This window comes from Quercus lobata, chromosome 5 (genome assembly GCF_001633185.2).
Source record: "Quercus lobata isolate SW786 chromosome 5, ValleyOak3.0 Primary Assembly, whole genome shotgun sequence".
In the NCBI taxonomy this organism is placed as follows: domain Eukaryota; kingdom Viridiplantae; phylum Streptophyta; class Magnoliopsida; order Fagales; family Fagaceae; genus Quercus; species Quercus lobata.
The window spans coordinates 1,754,357-1,776,596 of NC_044908.1; the positions used below are offsets into that span (position 1 = coordinate 1,754,357).

A 22,240-nucleotide genomic window follows, 5' to 3' on the forward strand; every position below is an offset into this window, starting at 1 on the left:
AGGCCTATAATTACACATTATTAAAATTTTTTAAGTGACCGTGACATACCTTTTAAATCTTTTAGACTAAACTACAAATGAGTACCATAAATAGGATATAATATACTAACCTGCATGTAATGTGCAAGCAGCCTTGAACCTTGTCCCCATAGAACTTGCAATGAGGACAGCTCCTCCAATTATTTATCGTGGCAAGCTCCATCACCATTATATCTTCCCTCTCTCTTTCATCCTTGTTTAAGTTTTGAAATCCCTGCATTCAATACTTGCATGCCATGAAACCCTGCACTGTGCACAGAATAGTCTTCGACAATTTGGACACTCAGATGCAGTCACTAACTCCCCTCCATCATCTACTAACATAGCCGAGCAGTCCTTGTAGGGGCAGTAAAACTTTTTGAGACCCAAGAATCAATGATTCACAAAGGGCATCTCCCCATCTATCAAATACTTCTTGTGGAATAATGTCACGGCAACACTGAGGCTCCAAGAGACCTCTACAGTTTGGATCAGGGCATTTCACTGATGATATATTTTCTTGTAACTTTGTTGCAACATATTGGCTAATACAGTCAGCACAAAATGAGTGAGTGCAGCTATTGTTTGTGAACATTTCACTGGATACTTTCCCATCCATGCAAATCATGCACAAGGTTTGAGGGGAATGAGAAGATTGACCAGTTTCTTTACCCTTTCCATTGTGATTTTTCATAGAAGAGGAACAGTACTCTTCCTCCACCAAAGGAGTTGGTGATTCCCTATTTATTCTTGAAGAGATTACTGAGGACATGAGAGCCTCTTGAAGCTGTAAGCCTGTAACTCTTAGCCAATAGGAAATATTTTACAATGTATTAGCTTCTAATATTTACAAAGCATACATTTATACAATAATAATAAATCTGTTAATTTCTAGAGCTGTAAGTTAATACAGCAAAGCAAAAAAAACTCACATTAACCCAAAACTTACAATTCTTAGTTGTACACACTGAAACAAAGCAGAAGAGTATTATAACAATGAATAATCGGTGGTAAGTGAAACAATATGAAAAATGTAACTTTCTGTGAGGAGATGCAATGCAAAAAGTGATGATGCATGCTCCCTTTTATAACAAGGAGGAGAAATAAAAAGATAAAAAAGTATCCATGACATAGATTCTATGTGTGATATCAGTAGGTTAGGTTTTATTGGGAACAAATAAAGAATATATTCCAAGTACTTTGGTGAATAAGAATCAAGAAGAAGAGGTGATTGACTCTAATTTTCGGTGCCACAATTTTTTTTATTTTTTCAGCATACCAAAATTCCTATTAAATATTTATCTCTCCTCCCTTACAATTTCGGCAACTTGGTTGCCATAAATTTTTTTTTTCTCCCATTTTTGGCAATTTGGTTGCCAAATTTCCTATTAAATCCTCCCTCATTTCGGCAAAACCATGCCCCAATATTTCTAAATATATTCTTCAACAATATGAATAAAAAGAAATGGAAGAGGAAAAGAAAGAAAGTAGTTTGGAGAAAAAAATAAAAATAAAAATAAAAATCTAAGCAGTACTGTAGAGCCGGGTCAAGAGCCTTTTTAGATTCCTAGATATAGATGCATGCATGGGGAAGCTGTTTATTAACACCAATACCAATCTATGCAGAATACTAAGCAGGGCCTCTAAATCCCTTGATTAGAGGTTCACGTATATAAATACGAACAGAATGAGATAACTTCCTTAAATGAAATATAAAATATGGCAGCTGGAACATCAAGCTCTAACAATCATCTCTTGGTTGATGACTTCTACTTCTCAGCTCTCCATGATGACGAAGAACTACTCCCCATCTCAGATGAGAAATATGCCCAAGAGTTACAGCTTCAAGAGGCTCTCATGTCCTCCGTAATCTCTTCAAGAATAAATAGGGAATCACCAACTCTTTTGGTGGAGGAAGGGTGTTCTTCTTCCATGAAAAATCCCAAGGGAAAGGGTAAAGAAACTGGTCAATCTTCTCAGTCCTTCCCTCAAACCTTGTGCATGATTTGCATGGATGGGAAACTAACCGGTGAAATGTTCACAAACAATAGCTGCACTCACTCATTTTGTGCTGGCTGTATTAGCCAATATGTTGCAACAAAGTTACAAGATAATATATCATCAGTGAAATGCCCTGATCCAAAATGTAGAGGTCTCTTGGAGCCTCAGTGTTGCCGTGACATTATTCCACAAGAAGTGTTTGATAGATGGGGAGATGCCCTTTGTGAATCATTGATTCTTGGGTCTCAAAAGTTTTACTGCCCCTACAAGGACTGCTCGGCTATGTTAGTAGATGATGGAGGGGAGGTAGTGACTGCATCTGAGTGTCCAGATTGTCGAAGACTATTCTGTGCACAGTGCAGGGTTTCATGGCATGCAGGAATTGAATGCAGGGAATTTCAAAATATAAACAAAGATGAAAGAGAGAGGGAAGATATAATGGTGATGGAGCTTGCCAAGAAAAAGAATTGGAGGAGATGTCCTCATTGCAAGTTCTATGTGGACAAGGTTCAAGGCTGCTTGCACATTGCATGCAGGTTAGTATATTATATCCTATTTATGGTACTCATTTGTAGTTTAGTCCAAAAGATTTAAAAGGTATGTGTACGTCACTTAAAATTGAAATAATGTGTTGATGATAGACCTAAAGATTTATAATATAATCCTGATATAGATGCATTTGAAATTAATAAATAAAATAAAATAACAAAAAAAAACATACTTTTCTCATGTTTAAACATGCAATAGTAAGAATTAAGAGTTTTATAATTCAATTGACATTTTTTAAGTATTTCCTTTAGAGATATTTATGATTCAAATTTCTTTTTCATGATTATTGTTATAACTTAATTAATCACTTTAGAGAGGTTTCTCTTTTCTTTTCTCTTTTTTTTGTCAAATTCTTTTTATAGATAATCATAATGCAGTTTTAATCTCAATCAAGTACATTGACATGATTTTAGAAAATCATGCTTTAGAGCATTAACATTGGAGGTGTAAAACCCCCAAACAAATTACTATTTTAACAATACACCCGCTTAAATTGAGGTTTACCTAAGTGTGCTACTAAAAAAAATTTAACAACCATGAATAAATTTGTATATATACAACCTACTATTCATGGTTGCTAATAATAAAAGTATATAGAAGTACACAGAAGAGAGAAGTGAGAGATGGGAGAAAAGAGAGAGAATGGGTTGATAGGGTAGTTTATATTATTTTAATGAGTTGTATGTAAAAATAAAAAACTGAGATGTTATGCGATGCTAAATTACTGATTGTCTCAAAAACTTAAACTATTGAGATATAGTAAATTTAATTATTTAACCACACAATTCTAACATGTAAGTTGTAAAATAAATTGATAAAATAGATAAAGTAACTTTTTATTGTTGTAAAGTAAATATTTGTTTTACAAATCGAGACGTGAATGTTTAAATTTGTTATAACTTTGCCAAACAAGATCTTTTGATACATATTAGGAATCATTTTTAATTTCCTTCACTGTCGTCTACTTTTTTACTTTTTTATTGTATTTTATCTTTATTTTTTACAGGTGTGGATTTCATTTTTGCTATGGCTGCGGATCTGAATGGGATGAAGTCCACCAATGTGGACTTACTTATTAAGAACGTTGAAGTCCAAAGAATGCATTAGGAATGTGATTCAAATATGAATGTCATTCGGGTTAGAAATATATAAATTTCGATTTAGGATAATGCGCCATAGAGTATTTTTATCCCTGAAATTTTGTATTAAGAGCATTATTTGCCTTAAATTATAATTTTTTTTAATTATAAAACAAGTGTGAGGTTAATGGAACAAGTTGTTTAAAAAAAAAAAAAAAAGCTTACAAACAACATGGTGCATTCTATTTATATAATGAAAAGTAGGCCGGCTCTCCTTGCAAGCCATTTAGGCATGGGTCTAAAGCCCCCAAATAGAAGAAGGCCAATTGAATTCATTATCTATATTTCTTTCTATATAGAAGTCAGTCTCTCCCCAAATCCCAAATATTAATTAGCCAACATTTGAAAAATAATTTTTACATAAAAAATAATAATAATCTCTCTCTTCATGGGCTGTGCATTTTGGATTGAGAGTGCAACTTGGGTTTACTACTCAAAGAGAGTGGATAGAGAGCGAAAGAATTGGTGACCAATATATATCTCCTTAAAAAACTATTAATATGGATGAATTTGAGCTAATATGTTATAATTATTAGATCATCCCTCCTTACAAGTTCACTTAACACTAATTACACTCTTATAACCTTACTTGGTATTACTTTGATTGCGTTAGTAGTTATTTTGAGACCCTATTGTCATAATCAAAAGACATTACACCAAGTCTGAGACAAATAGCATACAATTTATCTTACTTAGGGAAAATCAATGGATGAGAAAATTTTGACAAAACTTGTGATGAGGATGACATTCTTATTGATCTACAAGCTAATGTCTCTGCCTCTAAAGGCCTCTAAAATTTTCAATCCATCTTAGTAACTTCCAATCCCACATTCCAATCTCTTTAAGTTTGACGGATATGCAATATATATGTATTCTACGGGTTTCTAACACTGCATTCGTGATCTGGTTTATCTAAGTGATCTAAAACATCCTGTTGCTGTAAAGTGCACAATTGATTGCATCACAAAGCTAGAGAGATGTGACTTTGAATTTGTAAGGATTTTTCTAAATTGTTATCTAAGTCATACTATAAGATGTCATGTCATGCAGAGTCCAGTGAATAGACCCTAATTGTAGATTTGGTAACTAGTTCTTAAGATATAGATATTCCTTCTGTCTTTGTCTTTAAAATCATGCAATAATGTGGGAATATGTAGCATAATCAGGGTGTGTTTACAAAATTCCATGAGGTTGTGAATTAGGTAGGTAGCATAATTAGGTGTTAGAAAAATTCCATTGGTTCCATCTTTCTCTTTACCATGAAATAAATAAATTAATAATTACATTTTTGCATAATTCAACTTTGTAAATTTACTAAATTGAAATTATGAGACTCATTGAATAAAATTATGAATGTTTTTGGATGCTTTGTGTAAAAAATATGTTGCTTATGAGTGTAAGAATTTTCATCGAGATGGTTTAAGTAATCTAGTAATTTTAAGTTTTATTATGATTGTGAAAAAAATAAGTATATTTCTTATATAAAAAAATCAACAATGATAAACAAATAGATAAAGGCCTATTGAGAAAGATATGTGAGTTTTTAAAAGGAATTGAGAGCTTTTCTATTTGGGTTTTGCTTATTTTGGCATTGAATGATCATACAAGGAATAGGTTGAATAAAAAGGGAGTAAAAAAAAATGAAGCTTGAGCACCATAGCTGTTAAGAGTAAGATATAGGGATGGCAATGAGGTGGGTTGAGGTGGGATCATGGGTGCGGGGTGGCCATCCCCATCATGTCACCTCTTTGGAGCAAGAAAAACCAATGAGGGACAGTAGTTGGGCAGGTTGAGTTTTAGGGGAGTTGGAGATGTCTTACTAATATTAATGAGATTGTTTCGATATTGAGAAGATAAAGATGAAATATAAAGGAAAAACGATAACCATGGGAGTACTAAAAAATAAGTAGATATAAACATTTCGTTTTTCTACTTATATAAACGAAAACTTTTCATTTTTGCCATCCCTACCCTAGTAAGAAACAAAGGGTTATAGATTGAACTTTGGAAAGAGAGAGAGAAGGTTAAAGAAAAAGGCCAAAGAGAGAGAAAATGAATATTTTGAGCTGAGGAAAGTTAAATGCCATGGCAAATAGGTGGGAATTAAATAGCTAAACAAAGTGCCTTCTCACGTGACTTTGCACCATTGCAAATTTGCAATGGTGACTCAGTTTTGGTTTGCAGGGGAAACGAGCCCCCTTCCCCAAATACAATTTTTTTTTTTTCAACACCCACTTTAAAAAGTTGTGGAAAAAAAAATGTATTTTTAGCATAATTATTTTTAAAAAATTAATAAAAAAATTTCACTTTAAGCCTTAAAATGCTTAGAACCGGCTGATGAAAACATGTATATTGTTGTTGATGGTAATTACGATCCGAAAGGCACTTCTACCTGTTCTGAAAGGCATTTCTATCCTTTCGGCCCATTTGTTTATGGACCGCATCTGGAAAAAATAATATTCATACATGAAAAGTGTATTGTATTAAAATTAGGCTTTGAGTTTCGAGCTAACTTATTCATTTCTTTGGGCTCAACCTCTTAATTCTACATTTCAACTTATCCACAATAGAAACGTGGTTGTCATCTGATTCAGGATTTTTTTTTTTTTTGAAAAAACAAAATTTTATTCTAATCTTCCTTTTATAAGTTATAGTACTTCTGTTAAATTTATAAGTTTTTGGCTTGTACTTGGATCAGCTATTCTTTAATGTAATATTGTTCCTTTTCTACTTAAAAATTAAAAATTAAAAAAATAAATAGAAAGTCTTAAACAGATAATCAAATACAAAACTAGGGAAAAAAAAAATTTTGGAGTTACTCTTTACCACCCTAAAGTATACTCCAAATTATACTTTGCACCCTAAACTTTTCGAATGCATATTTTGCATCTTAAACTATATCAATTGTTACACTTTGCACCCCGACATTAAGTTTGCTGTTAACTTAGATGGAAAAGTATGACATCGCGTGAAAAGTCTCAATTGCCTCTCTTCTCAATTCCTAAAAATAAAGAAGAAATTACATTTTACCACCCTAAGCTATACTATTGATTACACTTTACATTCTAAACTTTGGATTTCCATCCAAGTTAACAGAAAACTTAATGTTGAGGATGCAAAGTGTAACAAAAGTCATAGTTTAGGGTGCAAAACGTGCTTTTAAAAAGTTTATGGTGCAAGTATAATCTAGGGTATAGTTTAACGTGGTAAATTATAATTTCTCCAAAAGAATTGAACTATTTTTGTACTTAGTTTTATTTCTTATAATGTAATTTTTGTTATTGTGATATAAGAAATTTTGTTAATGTTTTACATTTTTTTCCAATTAATTATGAAAATCTATTTAACGGGTATGACTTTTTTTTAGAACAATATATATTTTTCATGAAGTTTGTACCTTAGTTAATATTTATTTTAGATAGAAATTTTGAAATTTATTTCAAATGAGGTTTTGTTGGTTATAATGGTGTGGACGATAATTCCTTTAGAGTAAAAATCACCAACATATCTGTGGGGTAGGGGGTCGGATCACATACTGGGCCTTAGGCCTTGTTTGAGGAGGTAAGTAATCCAAAGACAAGCAAGCAGCACAAATTGTTTTGAGTCAGACTTTATGAGTAGAGCATGGAACGGAAAGGTTGTCCGAGGAGGAGTGTCTCCTCGGACCGACTCGGAGTGGGTCAAACACTAGACCTAATGATCCAGGTTACCCCCCAAGATGCATCGGTGACAAGGACGTACCCCTGAAACGTTCAAGAGGGAAGAAAACCCCAAAAGAAAAATATAATATATCTAAAGGAAAGCTGCTATCACCACATTAAATGCACCGCAGCTACTTTTCTTGCCGCATTTATGTGGAGAAAACCCTTGAACAGTAATCCCTTAGCAACCGCAGCTCACAGAAAGCCAAAGATGATGCTAGATGGAACAGGTACTCAAATAAGGGTTTAGATGGCCAACAAGTATAAGATTAAGATGGTCCGAGGAGGACTATATAACGTGAAAAACCCTCCATGAAAGAGGGGTGGGGGGGGGGGGAGAAAAAATGGTAATTAAATCGGCCATAAAGCTTTAAGTATAGAATACCAAAGAATCAGCATCCTTGGACCAATCTGAGAGCATTATTCCTTAACAGACTTTTGTTATCTTTTTCTTTTTGGCAACAAAACCTGTTTTTCTGCCACTTGGTTCACATGAGCCTAGTCCCCCAACCCATTCTCTACAAATTTAATTGTTTTGGGCTGCTTGGGCCTTAAATCCACACATCCATAGGACCATAAGTCAAAGTCAGGTCCCTACAGTATCAACAAAGAGAAATTAATAGTACTTTGAAACAAATGATCTTTCTTTTACACGTCTCTTGGTAAGAGATATGTCACTTGAATAACAAATAAGTTCTATTCAAGAGACACAACTCTTCTGTCTCTTCATTAACAAATAAGCAATGAATCAATGCTTATATCATTGATTTTCATATGTTTGAATTAATTTATTTTATTGGCTCAAATTAAATTGCCCATCATAACTTGTTAAATTTTTGCTATATGCGTCCGTGTATTGTAGTATGACTTGTTTAACACGTTTTTTTTAACCAATATATCTCCTTTGAAAACCCATTAGTATGGATGAATTTGATATAATATGTGATAATTATTTGATCATCCCTCCTTACAAGTTACAAGTTTACTTGAAACTAATTACACTCTTATGACCATACTTGTCTTTATTCAAATCATATGGTTACATTAATAGTTATTTTGAGACCCTATGGTAATAATCAAAAGACATTACTCTTAAGTCCTAGACAAATAGCATACAAATTATCATACTTCGAAAAGATACAATTCTAAAACGATAACACCAAATTAATTACAATTCTATTAATAATATTTTAAAGGAGTCTAGTAATTTGGTTATAAATAAGGAATAAAGTTTTAAGCCTTTATCGTTCTCTTAAATTATACTTTAAAAGAAGAAATTTTCTAACATTAGGTAAAATCAATTGATGAAAAAATTATGACAAAACTTGTGGTGGGGATGATGGAGCTTGTTATCCTTATTCTTATTGATCTACAAGCTAATGTCTCTGCCTCTAAATTTTCCAATCCATCTTCACTTCCTAATCCGCTTTCTCATCTCTCTAGGCTTGATCATGATCATGGCATTATTAATGATTGCATTTTAGAAAAACATGAATATTGTCTAGATTACTCTAATGAATGTGGAATTTGTATTCTACGGGGTTTCGAACACTGCATTCGTGACTTGGTCTATCTAAGTGATCCAAAACGTCTCGTTGCTATAAAATGCATAATTGATTGCCTCAAAAAGATAGAGATGACCATGATTTTGGAAGCACTTTGGTAACTTCTTATGTAAGTCAATCTATGAGATAGAGTAAAATGGATACCCCAATTATAGATTTGGTAAGTAGTTCTCTCTCTCTCTCTCTCTCTCTCTCTCTCTCTCTCTCTCTCATTTATGGCGCTAGTTTTTGTTGTTTAAATTACACATGAAAGATGAATTTATAGGTCAAATAGTAAATACTGTTTGATTAACGTGAAATTTGTTATGTGTGTTAATAATATAGAGAACATGTAATTCAATGGTTGGATTTTCAACTTATTTATCTAATAAAAAGTTATTAGGTAATATAACATTTTTTTTAAGTTACATCATGTGTAACTTCAACCCAGCCCCATTGTTGGTAAAAAAATGTTCAAAATATCCAATTCTAGATAGATGTGAGGGCTTTAGTTAATAAGTGATGAGAATTTTTTTGAGACATCATGACTTCAAGTTATTATATAGAATGAAATATGACTCATGTGAATGGAAACAGTTGTGTGATTTGACTAATGTCATTTTACCCCTTAGGTTATTCATGGAGTCTAAATAAATAAAAACAATAATTAAGTGCCTCATCCATACTACTTATTATAGTTTTCATAATCAGATCGGACCGATCGATTCAATCAGGTTAACTAGAAATTGGACGTCGGGCCGATCTTTTATGTTGGAAACTTGACTGACACGTTAACCATTAAGGTAAGCCAGCTTCTTGGGTCTCTATGTTACAAAAAATTATTATATATATAATTGAATTAATAATTTTTATTTTGTTACGGTTTGACTTCGGTTGGATATTGGTATGACCGTAAAAATCTTGAACCTCTCAATTTTTCGATTCTTTAAGCGATCCAAATTTCAAAACAATGCTACTTATAAGAGGATTCTCTAGTTTGGTACCAAAAAAAAAAAAAAAAAAAATTAGTTGCTCTAAAATAAGAATTGCTACATCCACAAAACCTTTACAACAAATTATAGGTTATTAGTTATTATTTGTTCTAATTAAAACTTACCACTGAAATTACTTCTTTGCCCACTATTAGTAGCCAATAACAACTTGCCAGCTAGAATTTATAATGAAAATGGTGTAGACATAACATTTCTCTTCTAAAATACTTCACACAACTTACTGAACTCAAAACACCCTTGTCTTTTAGTTAAATTATTTGAAATAAAAAAGTCACACATATGTTTTACTATTTTTAAATCTAACCAACTTTGTCATAAAATAAAAAATACTAACACTCATACACTACTATCATTTTGAATTCAAGGTAAATCCTAATTTTTAGGCTCTTTTTTTCTTTTCACTATTTGAGTTACCATAAAGAGCGGATTAGTCATAGGTTGAAACTATCTCTTAAAAAAAGAATTACCACCTTTTATTTTAAATTCAAAATTTTAAAACATTCACAATGGTTTAAATGTAACTTTTATACAAGTACTATAAGTGGAATTTACTACTAGTAAGTTCAGGACCTATTCATTTTTCCAAAAAATGCTAAATTACAAACTATTTTACAACACTTTTTATGAATTGTTGATATGGTGAGTAATTATTGGTAATTGAAAAAGTGATGTTAATCATAGATCTATATGAAAATCAGTAAAAATTGGACACATCAACCATTTATAAAAATGTTATAAAATAATTTGTGATGATAACAATATTACTTCTTCTTTTTTCCTCCCTGTCCTTGATTTTCTTGCCGTGGATGATGGATCTGATTATTTAGATTTATGGAACAGGTCAAGAATATTTCAATAGATTAATACGTTAGAGGCTTAGAGCTATTTTAGGCGATGTCTTGCAGCTTTCATTCTCTCTTATAACCAAGGCCAGTTATAGAAACGTTGCAAATAAGTGGGGCATAAAGCACCTGGTTTTTCAAAGGTCAACATGACGTTGATGTACCAATTCATTTTTAGGTCCATACAATTTCTGTCCTCAATGATGAGGAGTTGAGCAAGCTGATAGGAACACTCACTATTGCCAATCCAGGTGTTTTGCCCATTATTAATCTTGATTTGTTGCCTAAGAGGGGAAGGTGACATTGAATCGGCATCTGAAGTGTTTTTGGGTCTTTGTTATAGTAAATTTGATGTTCAAAGTTTGGGATATGGTAAATAAGATTCAAGAAGACAATGCTAATCTCTTCATCATTTTTAGAATCATTTAAATTGATCTCCTATTTTAAAAAAGGTAAATTAAGCCCAAAAGAAAAGGGAAAAAAATGAATGAAAATTCAATTCAAGCATGAATTTTAATTATTGGGGATCCAATAAACCACAACCACTCAAATTCTCCTAACACTGCAAACATAAGACTCAAAATTCCAGCTGATTTGAACATAGAGAACCATTCGAACCTAGTTCCTATTAACTGGTTGATGATATGCTAAAGAAGATTCAAGAAGACAATGCATGTATGATGTATCAACCAGTTTTGGGATCCAATTTTTATAATGTATAATTAGATAACTAGATTTTCTTACCATAAAAGAATATTCTTGACAAAATTTTAAATTGACATAGATGTCAAACTTTTCCTTCTAAAAAACAAAAGATGTGGAACTCTTGAATATGAAACCATTTTCCCCCGAACATTAAAATTCCATTCCGCTATTTTGTAGGTGATTGTTAGAGATTTAAAGTGTCTTACAGACCATTCAAACGATCTAATAAAAGGTGTTCTATACAACAAGTTTCCCAACTTCTCTAGATGCATGTTAGGCATTGCCATTGCAAAGCTACCAGATGTGTAGACGGGTTGGTGAGGTTGGGAGTTAATCAAACCTCTTATTTTGTGTTGTATGACAGTCCTTAAGTTTTTATCAATCGGAATTGAATGGAGTGTTTTAAACACGCTTTGTCCTTTTTCTTTTTTCTTTTTTGAAGACAACACGCTTTGTCTTGAAACTAGCTTGGTTCTCTAGTTTTTAATGCATCCCCTTTCTACCAAAAAAATTAATAAATAAAATACATTATACAATATGCTTAAAAACAAATTCAGATTCAATTATTAAAACAAAACAAAACCAAAAATAATAATAATAATAAAGAAGATGGAGACAAAATCCATTTCTTTCATGTCACTTTGCCATCACTTTCGAAAATCAGTAAAGTTTAGTTGACAATAATTCGAGAGGATGATCATTAAGATGGAAGAGGCAAGAACCTTCTTCATAGCCCCTATAACATTCTTTATAAACTTGTTTAAAGTTTGAATAACTTTGCCTTCAAACTATATGTTAAGACAATGGCAAAAAAGGAAAAGGTTCATTGAGTGGCTTTTGCTTTGATTCACAACCACAACAAAGAGGCCTGCCAACCCTGTATCTCTTCCTCTTTACTGCTAATAATGAGACTTCCAATAATTGCATGTGAACTGTACCACCTTCTGTATCCCTTTCTTTTTAATCTTGCTATCACTGCCTCTTGTTCCAGGAAAAAGAATCCTTGCAGTGTAAAATGACTATATTTTATGTGTTTTCGGTTAAATATATATTATAAATGGTCAGACCAGTTATTACATGATATTTTGTACATTGTTAAATTTAAGAAATAAAATCTAAACAATGAAATAGACTGTTTCCGTTTGAAGTATAATAGAGCGGATTGTGTCTCATGTAATTGACTTCTCTTAATTACCCTCAGCTAAACATTACTAAAATTGATATCAATTTTACTACCAAAAATTTAGAAAGTGACAATTAAATGCGATTGTTTCCCTTATTTATTACTACTATATTAAGTGGTTACAACGTTATAGATAAATTTTTTATTTTTTTTATGAAAAAAGAATTGATACATCAATTTTTAAAATTGTAAAATCTTATTATCACAAGTAGTACTATTTTCTTCCACTTGGCTTTGTTTAGATATTTCCCCATCCTTTTAGCAATCTAATCTTGGACTCTTCCTTTGGTTTACCTTTTTAGTTCTACAAAGAGAGTAATACTCGTGCTCCTTTTCACTGTACCTTCCTCAATGGCAAGGTAGAAAACTATATAGTTAGGTGAATAATAAGTGATAGAATGGTCCATTTTCAAATTCAAAGCTAGAAGATCGATCACAAATGCAACTTTGTTCTCGCTATGGAGTAAGGTCCCCCACCATTCCATGTTATTGTTGAGACCTGGAATATGTGAAACTAAAGAGAGCCGACAATTTACCCAGAATGTCATCATCAGCAAAATTCAAAGAAAAGATGATTGATGAATGTACATTATTTTTAGTTTTATTCATCCAAAAAAGAAAGAAAATCATGGAGTTAGTTTCAATTAGAATGGCCCACCCTCCTTATTTGCCCTTCCAAAATGTCAATGATGATTCAAGATGATCGACAACTGTCTTCTTAACCATGCGTACTAGCTGCAGCAGTTCCTATGGCTCATGGGTCCCAAATTCAGACTCCTTTTATTAGACCAAAATCAACCTCATCCTCATGCATATTCCATAGCTAGGTGAAATGGTTTGGTCCTGTTTATCCAACCTGTACTCTCACTTTTTCTCAAAAAAAAACCTGTACTCTCACTTAGTTTACAGCCTCTACGGACTAGACGTACTCAACCCAAACTCATTACCAAATCAATCACTTTCTTTAGCTTCACAATTCTCTACCCAAAAAAAAAAAAAAAAAAAAAACAGTTAAGGTCGCAATAATTATTACAGAATATTTCACAAGTTATTGTTAATAATAAATAATAATAATAATAAAGCAATATTAGCAATGAAAACAAGATTGCGTCTAACATTGGTGTCGGCAAATTGTTGTCCATATGCTTCTTCAACTTAGATGGCAAGGAGTTGATGAGTATATGTAGTAACAGTAGGGAAGGGTGTAGCATAGTATAATGTGAGGAAGATCTGTTAGAGATATATTAGACATATTAGTCTAATGTAATAAGCTCAAGCTCACTCCTATTTATACTAGTAATTTAGGGTTTAGTCGCTTATATATACTCATGTTATAGTTCATTATAACACAGGTTATTTATTCTAGAATATACATACAACATGGTATAACACATTGCAAATTATCTTTGTATTATTGTTAGTGTAAACAAGATTGTGTTTAACATTGGTGTTTGCAAATTTTAGTCCATATGCTTCTTCTTTTTTTAGAAATAGTCCATATGGATTTAGATGACAAGGAGTAGTTTTTTTTTTTTTTTTGGAGGAAAAGATGACAAGGAGTTGATGAGTAATTACAGCAGAAAGAGTGTGCCATAGTATAATGTGAAAAAGATATAATTGTGGCCACATCCTATTATATTAGTATATTAATACCTAGAAAACATGGATAAAGCAACACACACATTCAAAATCACAATCTTATCAGCTTATAAGCAGAATAAATCACCTTATTTTATTATAATCTGGTGGACTGGAGCAACGAAAATTGAGAAGAGTATTACCTAGGACTGTATGAGTCCCCATGACACAAAATATTCTTTAAACATTAAACAGTACTCTTAAAGTTAAAACACTCTAAAAAACTATTTAAAGGGTAAGCATTCCAAAGCAACTTTTTTTTTTATTTGCCTCAAGTTCTGTTTATGTATATATGGTACTAATTTTATTCACGAGAGGCACAGGCTGCACCAAAATGACATCTTTAATTAAAATGGTAGTAAATTAATAATAGTGATAGCTACATTAGAATATGGGAATATCCCTGACTTTTACGGTGGGATATTGTGCATGAAAAACAGTGTGTTTTTTTTTATAATTTTGATATACAAAGAACAAAGTTATGCAACCCCACGTGTCTTACATATCAATTGTCCATGTACCTACCTCGACAATAGATATATGTGTATGAAAAAGCCATGTACAAATCAAATCAGCAAGCAAAACCCACTAGCTTTATTTTTAGCAAATTAAAAGGCCGTAAAAACATGTTGACACGTGTGTGCAAAATCAGCCTTTAAACACTTGAGAGAGCTGCAGATGATGATGACAAGTCCCCGACACAAATTAACATCAAATTTCTCTTTAAAAAAAGAATTGAAAAACTGTTGCAATTTTCAATACCAAATCCCACTTTTAATTTTACTACTAGTTTCTCTTTCTTCTTTTTACTTTTTACTACCGTCCCTGTCGACATTGACCAATTTGGCTAATTCTTTACATACCACTCTAGCTTTAGTTGTAGATTAGGCTATATATAGTCATAGTTTTTTACTTTTTAGTATTACCTAAAAGGTTAAATTAATTAAAGAAAACTTATGTGCCAACTGAAGTCAATCCGCATGAAGGTTCGAGACAATTTATAATTAATTTTTTTCATTAAATTTGAGGGCGTTATATATGCAGTGAAATTGTTTATTGCATTGGAAACAAAGTTAAACTCTCCAAACTTTTCATATATATATATATATATATATTGGTGTGAATTTTATATATTTTTTTTTATATTTTTAACATACACATCAAATTTTGTTCAAATCAGATGTTATTTAATATTCGATCAATGAACTTATTTTTTATACACAACTTTAGATCACAAAACTTGAAATTTTAACATTTATTTAATGATATAGTTTTGGATCTTTAATCTTCTTGAAATTTTGCAAGTATAAAAGATATAATAAGAACATGTAATCTAATTGTTAGATTTTCAAAATTCACACTCAATATAAAAATATACCAAAAGTTTGTAGAATTTATCTCTAAACTACTACTTTGAAGATAAACTTTATTATTATATTAGGAATAATACAATCTTTTTTCTAATTTGAAGTTCATAATAAAGATAAAAGGCATTGAATATACAAAATAATTCCTCGTTGATTCGATATATATATATATATATATATATTGGTTAAAGGGAAAAAAAATTAAATAGCAAGCAACCCAGCAGCCAAGGCAGCTAGGTCCGAACAGAGTCTGTAACAAAAGGACCCCGAAGAATCTCTAATCAAAATAGGGCCAACCGCAAGAACCCAAGAGATGAGAATAAAGCTAAGCCATCCATGACTGCCCAAAGCTCGGCCTTCAAACTATTGGCTCGACCAATGGATCTAATGAATCCTTTGACTTAAGATCCATGGTGATTCCTGATTAGAAAAAAAATATTGTTTTGGTCTCTTCGGTTCCTATATAGGACAAAAATATTTTATAGTGCATGTTAATTAGTTTGGATGATTGTCTACACATAGATAGATACCATTTTGTTTTTGGTCTCACAGACTCGATTCATTGTATCTCCTGTTGTGACTTGTGAGAGGAAATTTTCTCAACTATATAATATTATATGCTTATTGGAGGCTATTTTTTTCTTTGAAATAAGAAAAGATTACATCTAAAAAGAAATAGGTAAGAAGAAAGTCAATATTATGTTCTCATTTCTCAAATGATTATTTTCTCGCCATTATGGGCCTTGGGTCAAACCAAGGATCCCATGGTGAGATGTTCAAGGAATTTATGACCTTTTGAATCAACGTAACCAAGTCCAAATAAATTCAACGGTCATTAAATAAAGATATTTTATTTATTTTAGAAAGATGAATCGGAACCTTAGTTAAACGTTACATTTTTTTTTTTTTGAGAAAGAGTTACATAATTTATTTGGAAAATAATTTTATTTATTCAAAATAGTTACATTTTATTATTCCATTTAAATATTATAAACATAAAAATGTAATTAGTGTTTAAATCACAAACATAAAGATATAATTAGTGTTATATTATTTAAAATTTTAAAGGACATTGTATTATATACACAGTTAAATACTGAAAATATAAAGAAAATATTTCTAGCTTTTCAATATATTTTGAAAAAAAAAAGAAACCCACAATAGAAAAGGAGATGATCATGATATGATCAGTGTTACTTTAGAATAATACTTCAATACAAACATTTCCTTATGATGGTGTTCATGTATTTACATGATGAAAAGTTATGAACAAATATTGATAATATCATTATAATATTTGGTGTATCATGATTACTGTGAGCTGAATGATAAATAGGGTCATAAGAAGCTAATTAACATGAACTAATCAACAAACCTACAATTTTAATGCAAATACCACTTGAAACTAAACTTTTTCTTACAAACTTATATTAGGGTGTTAATCAAAGTGATTCAATGACACTTATCCCCGTATAATTTGGATTTTCCCAATTATTACAAGATAAAGATAAAAAGAAAAAAATTTCTAATCAAATGAAAAGGATCAAAGCAAATAGAGCCAGGCTTTTATCTCCTTTTTAGAAAAAGGAAAAAAAAAAAAAAATACTGTTTTTATATCAGCAACATTCCTATCAAACACTATGCGACAAAAGCAGAATTATTATTAATTTAATGAAGAAACTAACAAAAGATACAAAATACTCAACCCCACCAATTCAAATTTCCATTGCCCAAAGAAGAGAAATCTCAGTACTCTAATTGAAAGAACAAAATAATTTCACATAGATTCCTCCCAAATCAACAACACTCTACGTCTACCACAACACAGACAAACCCCACCTAATTTCACACTCACACCTACTAGCCCACTTGTACCACTGTCAATATACCTCACTTGTCTCTGTCTCTCTCTGCCCTTCACTCTATTCCTTCCACGCTTTACACAATAGTACCCTACCCCCAATTCAAGAGTAATATCATGGAGAAAATATTTTGACAGAAATCTTGTAAATTAATTATTTACTAATTACTGCATATGGTGAAAAATGTTATACCCTTATATTTATTATCATTTTAATAGTAAGAATATTACAAATTTTAATTATATATCATATAAGCTTATAAACTTAATTTTCACTCAACAATCCAAAAAAAAAAAAAAAAACTTATGTGTCACTTACAAAAAAAGAAAATACTAATTACAATATTTTTTTAGTTTATGATTCAGTAATTTCTCACTCGACAAGATAATCCTTAAACGCAACCTTCTCCAATACTAATGGTGACTAGGACCCAAAGTCACTTATGATGAGACGGACAACGACTTATAACTAACTGACAACTAAGGTTAGTTTATTTATTACCCCTAATCACACTCATTATAATTTATAAGTCATTTTTATGTTTTTCAAAAAAAAAAAAGTCATTTTTGTAGTAATAACAAAATGCTACTAATAAAATCTTTTATAGTTAAAAATTAATTAATATCTTAATTCGATAATATTAAGCTCTCCTCAAGAGCAGAATCATAAATTGAAACTATTTATAAAAAAAAATGCTAATTTCTGTCTTTTGGTCTTTAACCTCTGCTGAATTCTGCTAGTACCATAGTTGATAGTACTATCATTTTCCCCTCACCCACATGGGCCACACACTGGACTCTCTCTCACAGTATCTCTAGATTCTCTACTCCTGCTACCATACTATTCCCATACCATCACAATTCACACACTCTCCCTCCCTCTCCCTCTCCATTCTTTTTAAACTTCCTTCACTGCCAAACCATTCACACTCTCTCACTCACACACACTCCCGAAAATGGCCCCTTCTCTCACCTTCTTTCTCCTCCTTCTCACACTCACCCTCACCACCTCCACACCCACACCCACTTCCAAACCCAAAACCTTCATCATCCTAGTCAACCCAGACTCCAAACCCACCATCTTCCCCACTCACACTAACTGGTACTCTTCTCTTCTCTCCACCAACACCACCACAACCTCCACCATTCTCCACACCTACTCCACCATCTTCCACGGCTTCTCCGCCACGCTCTCTCCATCCCAAGCAGCCTCCCTCAGCTCCCACCCCCACATCCTCTCTCTCCTCCCCGACACTCTCCGCCACCTCCACACCACTCGCTCCCCTCAATTCCTCGGCCTCAAAACCTCCGGCAACTCCGGCCTCCTCAAAGAGTCCGACTTTGGCTCCGACCTCGTCATCGCCGTCATCGACACCGGCATTACTCCCAACCACAAGAGCTTCAACGACGAAGACCTCGGTCCCGTACCCACCAAATGGAAGGGCCACTGCGTCGCCAGCTCAGATTTCCCACCTTCTTCTTGCAACAAAAAGCTCATCGGAGCGAAGTTTTTCTCTCAAGGCTACGAAGCCACCAACGGTAAAATCAACGAAACCGTCGAAACCAAGTCTCCAAAAGACACTGATGGTCATGGGACCCATACTGCCTCCATCGCCGCCGGAAGATACGTTTTTCCGGCGTCAACTTTAGGCTATGCTCGTGGTGTGGCCGCCGGGATGGCTCCGAAGGCCCGTTTAGCTGCTTACAAAGTTTGCTGGAACTCTGGCTGTTACGATTCCGACATTCTCGCCGCCTTCGACGCCGCCGTAGCTGACGGCGTCGATGTCATATCACTTAGCGTTGGTGGCGTTGTTGTGCCTTACCATCTCGATGCAATAGCTATCGGAGCTTTTGCTGCTGCTGATGCGGGGATCTTTGTATCTGCTTCCGCCGGAAATGGCGGCCCCGGAGCTCTCACGGTGACGAATGTGGCTCCGTGGGTTACCACAGTCGGTGCTGGAACGATTGATAGAGATTTCCCGGCGGATGTGAAGCTTGGGAATGAGAAAATCATTCCGGGTATGAGTATTTACGGCGGGCCGAATTTGGTTCCGGGTCGGATGTACCCGTTAGTGTACGGTGGGAGTTCTCAGACAGGCAATGGCGGTGATGGGTACTCGTCGTCTTTGTGTTTGGAAGGTTCATTGGACCCCAATTTCGTAAAAGGAAAAATCGTGTTATGTGATAGAGGCATCAATTCAAGGACTGCAAAAGGCGAGGTTGTGAAGAAAGCTGGAGGGGCTGGAATGGTTTTAGCAAATGCGGTATTTGATGGTGAAGGATTGGTGGCTGATTGCCACGTGTTGCCCGCGACGGCGGTGGGTGCAGCCGGCGGTGATGCGATTAGGAATTACCTTACGCAGGCGAAGAAGCCGGTGGCGACTATTGTATTCAAAGGAACTAGGCTTGGAGTCAGGCCTGCACCTGTGGTGGCATCGTTTTCGGCTCGAGGGACTAATCCGGAGACCCCGGAGATAGTGAAGCCGGATGTGATTGCTCCAGGGTTGAATATTCTTGCAGCTTGGCCTGATAGTGTTGGTCCATCTGGGATTCCATCGGATAAGCGTAAGACTGAGTTTAATATACTGTCCGGGACTTCAATGGCTTGTCCTCATGTGTCTGGTTTAGCAGCACTGTTGAAAGCAGCACACCCAGAATGGACTCCAGCTTCAATAAGGTCAGCTCTTATGACCACTGCTTATACTGTGGATAATAGGGGTGAGACCATGATTGATGAGTCTACTGGAAATGTTTCGAGTGTGTTGGATTATGGGGCTGGTCATGTCCACCCTGAGAAGGCTATGGATCCTGGACTAGTGTATGATATTAGTTCGTATGATTATGTGGATTTTCTGTGCAATTTGAATTATACTACTAAGAATGTTCAAGTGGTTACTAGGAAGAATGCAGATTGTAGTGGGGCAAAGAAAGCTGGTCATGCTGGGAATTTGAATTACCCTTCATTGTCTGCAGTGTTTCAACAATATGGGAAGCATAAGATGTCTACTCATTTTATTAGGACAGTGACGAATGTTGGGGACCCAAAATCGGTTTACCAAGTTACAATTAGGCCGCCTAGCGGAATGATGGTGACGGTGCAGCCGGAGAAGCTTGCTTTTAGGAGGGTGGGTCAGAAGCTGAGTTTCCTTGTAAGGGTGCAAGCCAGGGAAATTAAGCTCTCCCCTGGAAGCTCTACTATGAAGGGGGGTTCTATTGTATGGTCTGATGGGAAGCACACTGTCACCAGTCCCATACTTGTGACACTGCAGCAACCTCTCTAGGAGTGTTTATATTTTTGGAGTTTTGGGTTTAGGAATTTTGCTCTCCTTATAGAATTTTTATATAAATTATCTCCATATGTATCATGATGATGTGTTATTTTTTTGTTTTTTTGTTTTTTTTTTCCTCTTTTGTAATGTTTTCTATTTCAGAAAACTGGTGGGTTGGTTTTGTAATGCACAATAGATTTGTATCCTTGTTTCTGTAAGATTAACAATCAAGAATGAATGTAAAATGCTTTCCATCAAAAAAAAAAAAGAATGAATGTAAAATGCTGTGTGATAATCAAAAGATCTCTTTTCCTTTCAAATCATATATTGCAGGGATCTCATAACTTGTTCTATTGTCTGCTTAGTCAAAGATTTTGGTAATTGCATGTGCAAAAGAGAAAGCCGGACCCCTTGTAGATGTAATTTTAAAGTCAAGGTATCTAGCATACAAGCTCACAGCCTAACAACAAAGACATCATGATAATGACAATCATTCGGACAAAAATCATGTGGGGTTTACCTGATGGCAGTAATAAATGGGCATAGCAATTGTTTATTTGGTAGTATTTCGCATGTGTGTTGCTTTTGACTCAGGACCGGGATATTTATTTAGTGTCAACACTCAACAACCGGGTGGTCAAGAAATCATTACTTTTTTCTCGGGAAAATAGGACAAAATATTTAAAGAACTTTCAGTTCATTGAATCAAGCTTCAAATCCCACTTGGGATGATCACATTTGTATATTTGAGCAGAGAGATACTGCAGGTTTGTATATCAAACATCCAGAAGAGAATGGAGATAGGCTTTGGTTTGTATATCAAACATCCAGAAGAGAATGGAGATAGGCTTTGTTAGAAGCTGCAGTGAACATAGCTGGAGGCTGGAGCCATCAACTACATTGTGCATGTATGTGTGTGTGTGTGTGGTCACATTGAACCCCAACTCTCTTGGGACACAAAATGAACTTATTACTCATTTGAATTTACTTAATATGCATGTTTATCCTAACCAGTTATTTAATTCTATAACTAAAATATGCTGCATAATAAATGCTATTGATTAAAACCCGAGTGGAGCACAATCAATGGCTTCACTTCATGGGGCTGTCTGCTTTTAAGTGGGAACTTAATCGATGATGTTTGTTATTCATCCGTTAAATAAAGCAAACTTAGCTGGAAAGGACTCCTTGTTGAGAAATTACTTTACATCCATGGGCCATGTTAACACGGTTTCAGCTGGCTTTTGTTGTTCTATTTGCTTCGTCAATCATGGTGTCTCCTTCTTATGCTGTACGAGAAAAGTCTTTTTCTTTTTGCTTAAACTCTATAGGGCAGGAAGACCTCATGCTTTGAATTTTGATTCAATGGCAATCTAATATTTGAACACTAAGTGCGTTTGGATTAGTTTT

At 33.8% G+C, this 22,240-nt stretch overlaps 3 protein-coding genes across 3 annotated transcripts; 2 read left to right on the forward strand and 1 right to left on the reverse strand.

The window, feature by feature from the left end:
• Positions 1–349: 349 nt before the first annotated feature.
• Positions 350–790, reverse strand: LOC115989079 (E3 ubiquitin-protein ligase RNF14-like). The gene has a single exon (XM_031112746.1). The coding sequence runs from the start codon at positions 788–790 to the stop codon at positions 350–352; it is 441 nt and encodes a 146-aa protein (XP_030968606.1).
• A 947-nt stretch (positions 791–1,737) lies between these two features.
• LOC115989083 (E3 ubiquitin-protein ligase RNF144A-like) lies at positions 1,738–3,647 on the forward strand. Its single transcript, XM_031112748.1, has 2 exons — positions 1,738–2,555; positions 3,575–3,647. Exons 1-2 carry the CDS (start codon positions 1,738–1,740, stop codon positions 3,645–3,647), a joined length of 891 nt encoding a protein of 296 aa, XP_030968608.1.
• A 14,773-nt stretch (positions 3,648–18,420) lies between these two features.
• On the forward strand, positions 18,421–21,113 carry LOC115992978 (subtilisin-like protease SBT1.5). Its single transcript, XM_031117233.1, has one exon. It carries the CDS (start codon positions 18,518–18,520, stop codon positions 20,840–20,842), a length of 2,325 nt encoding a protein of 774 aa, XP_030973093.1. The 5' UTR covers positions 18,421–18,517; the 3' UTR covers positions 20,843–21,113.
• The last annotated feature ends 1,127 nt before the right edge of the window (positions 21,114–22,240 follow it).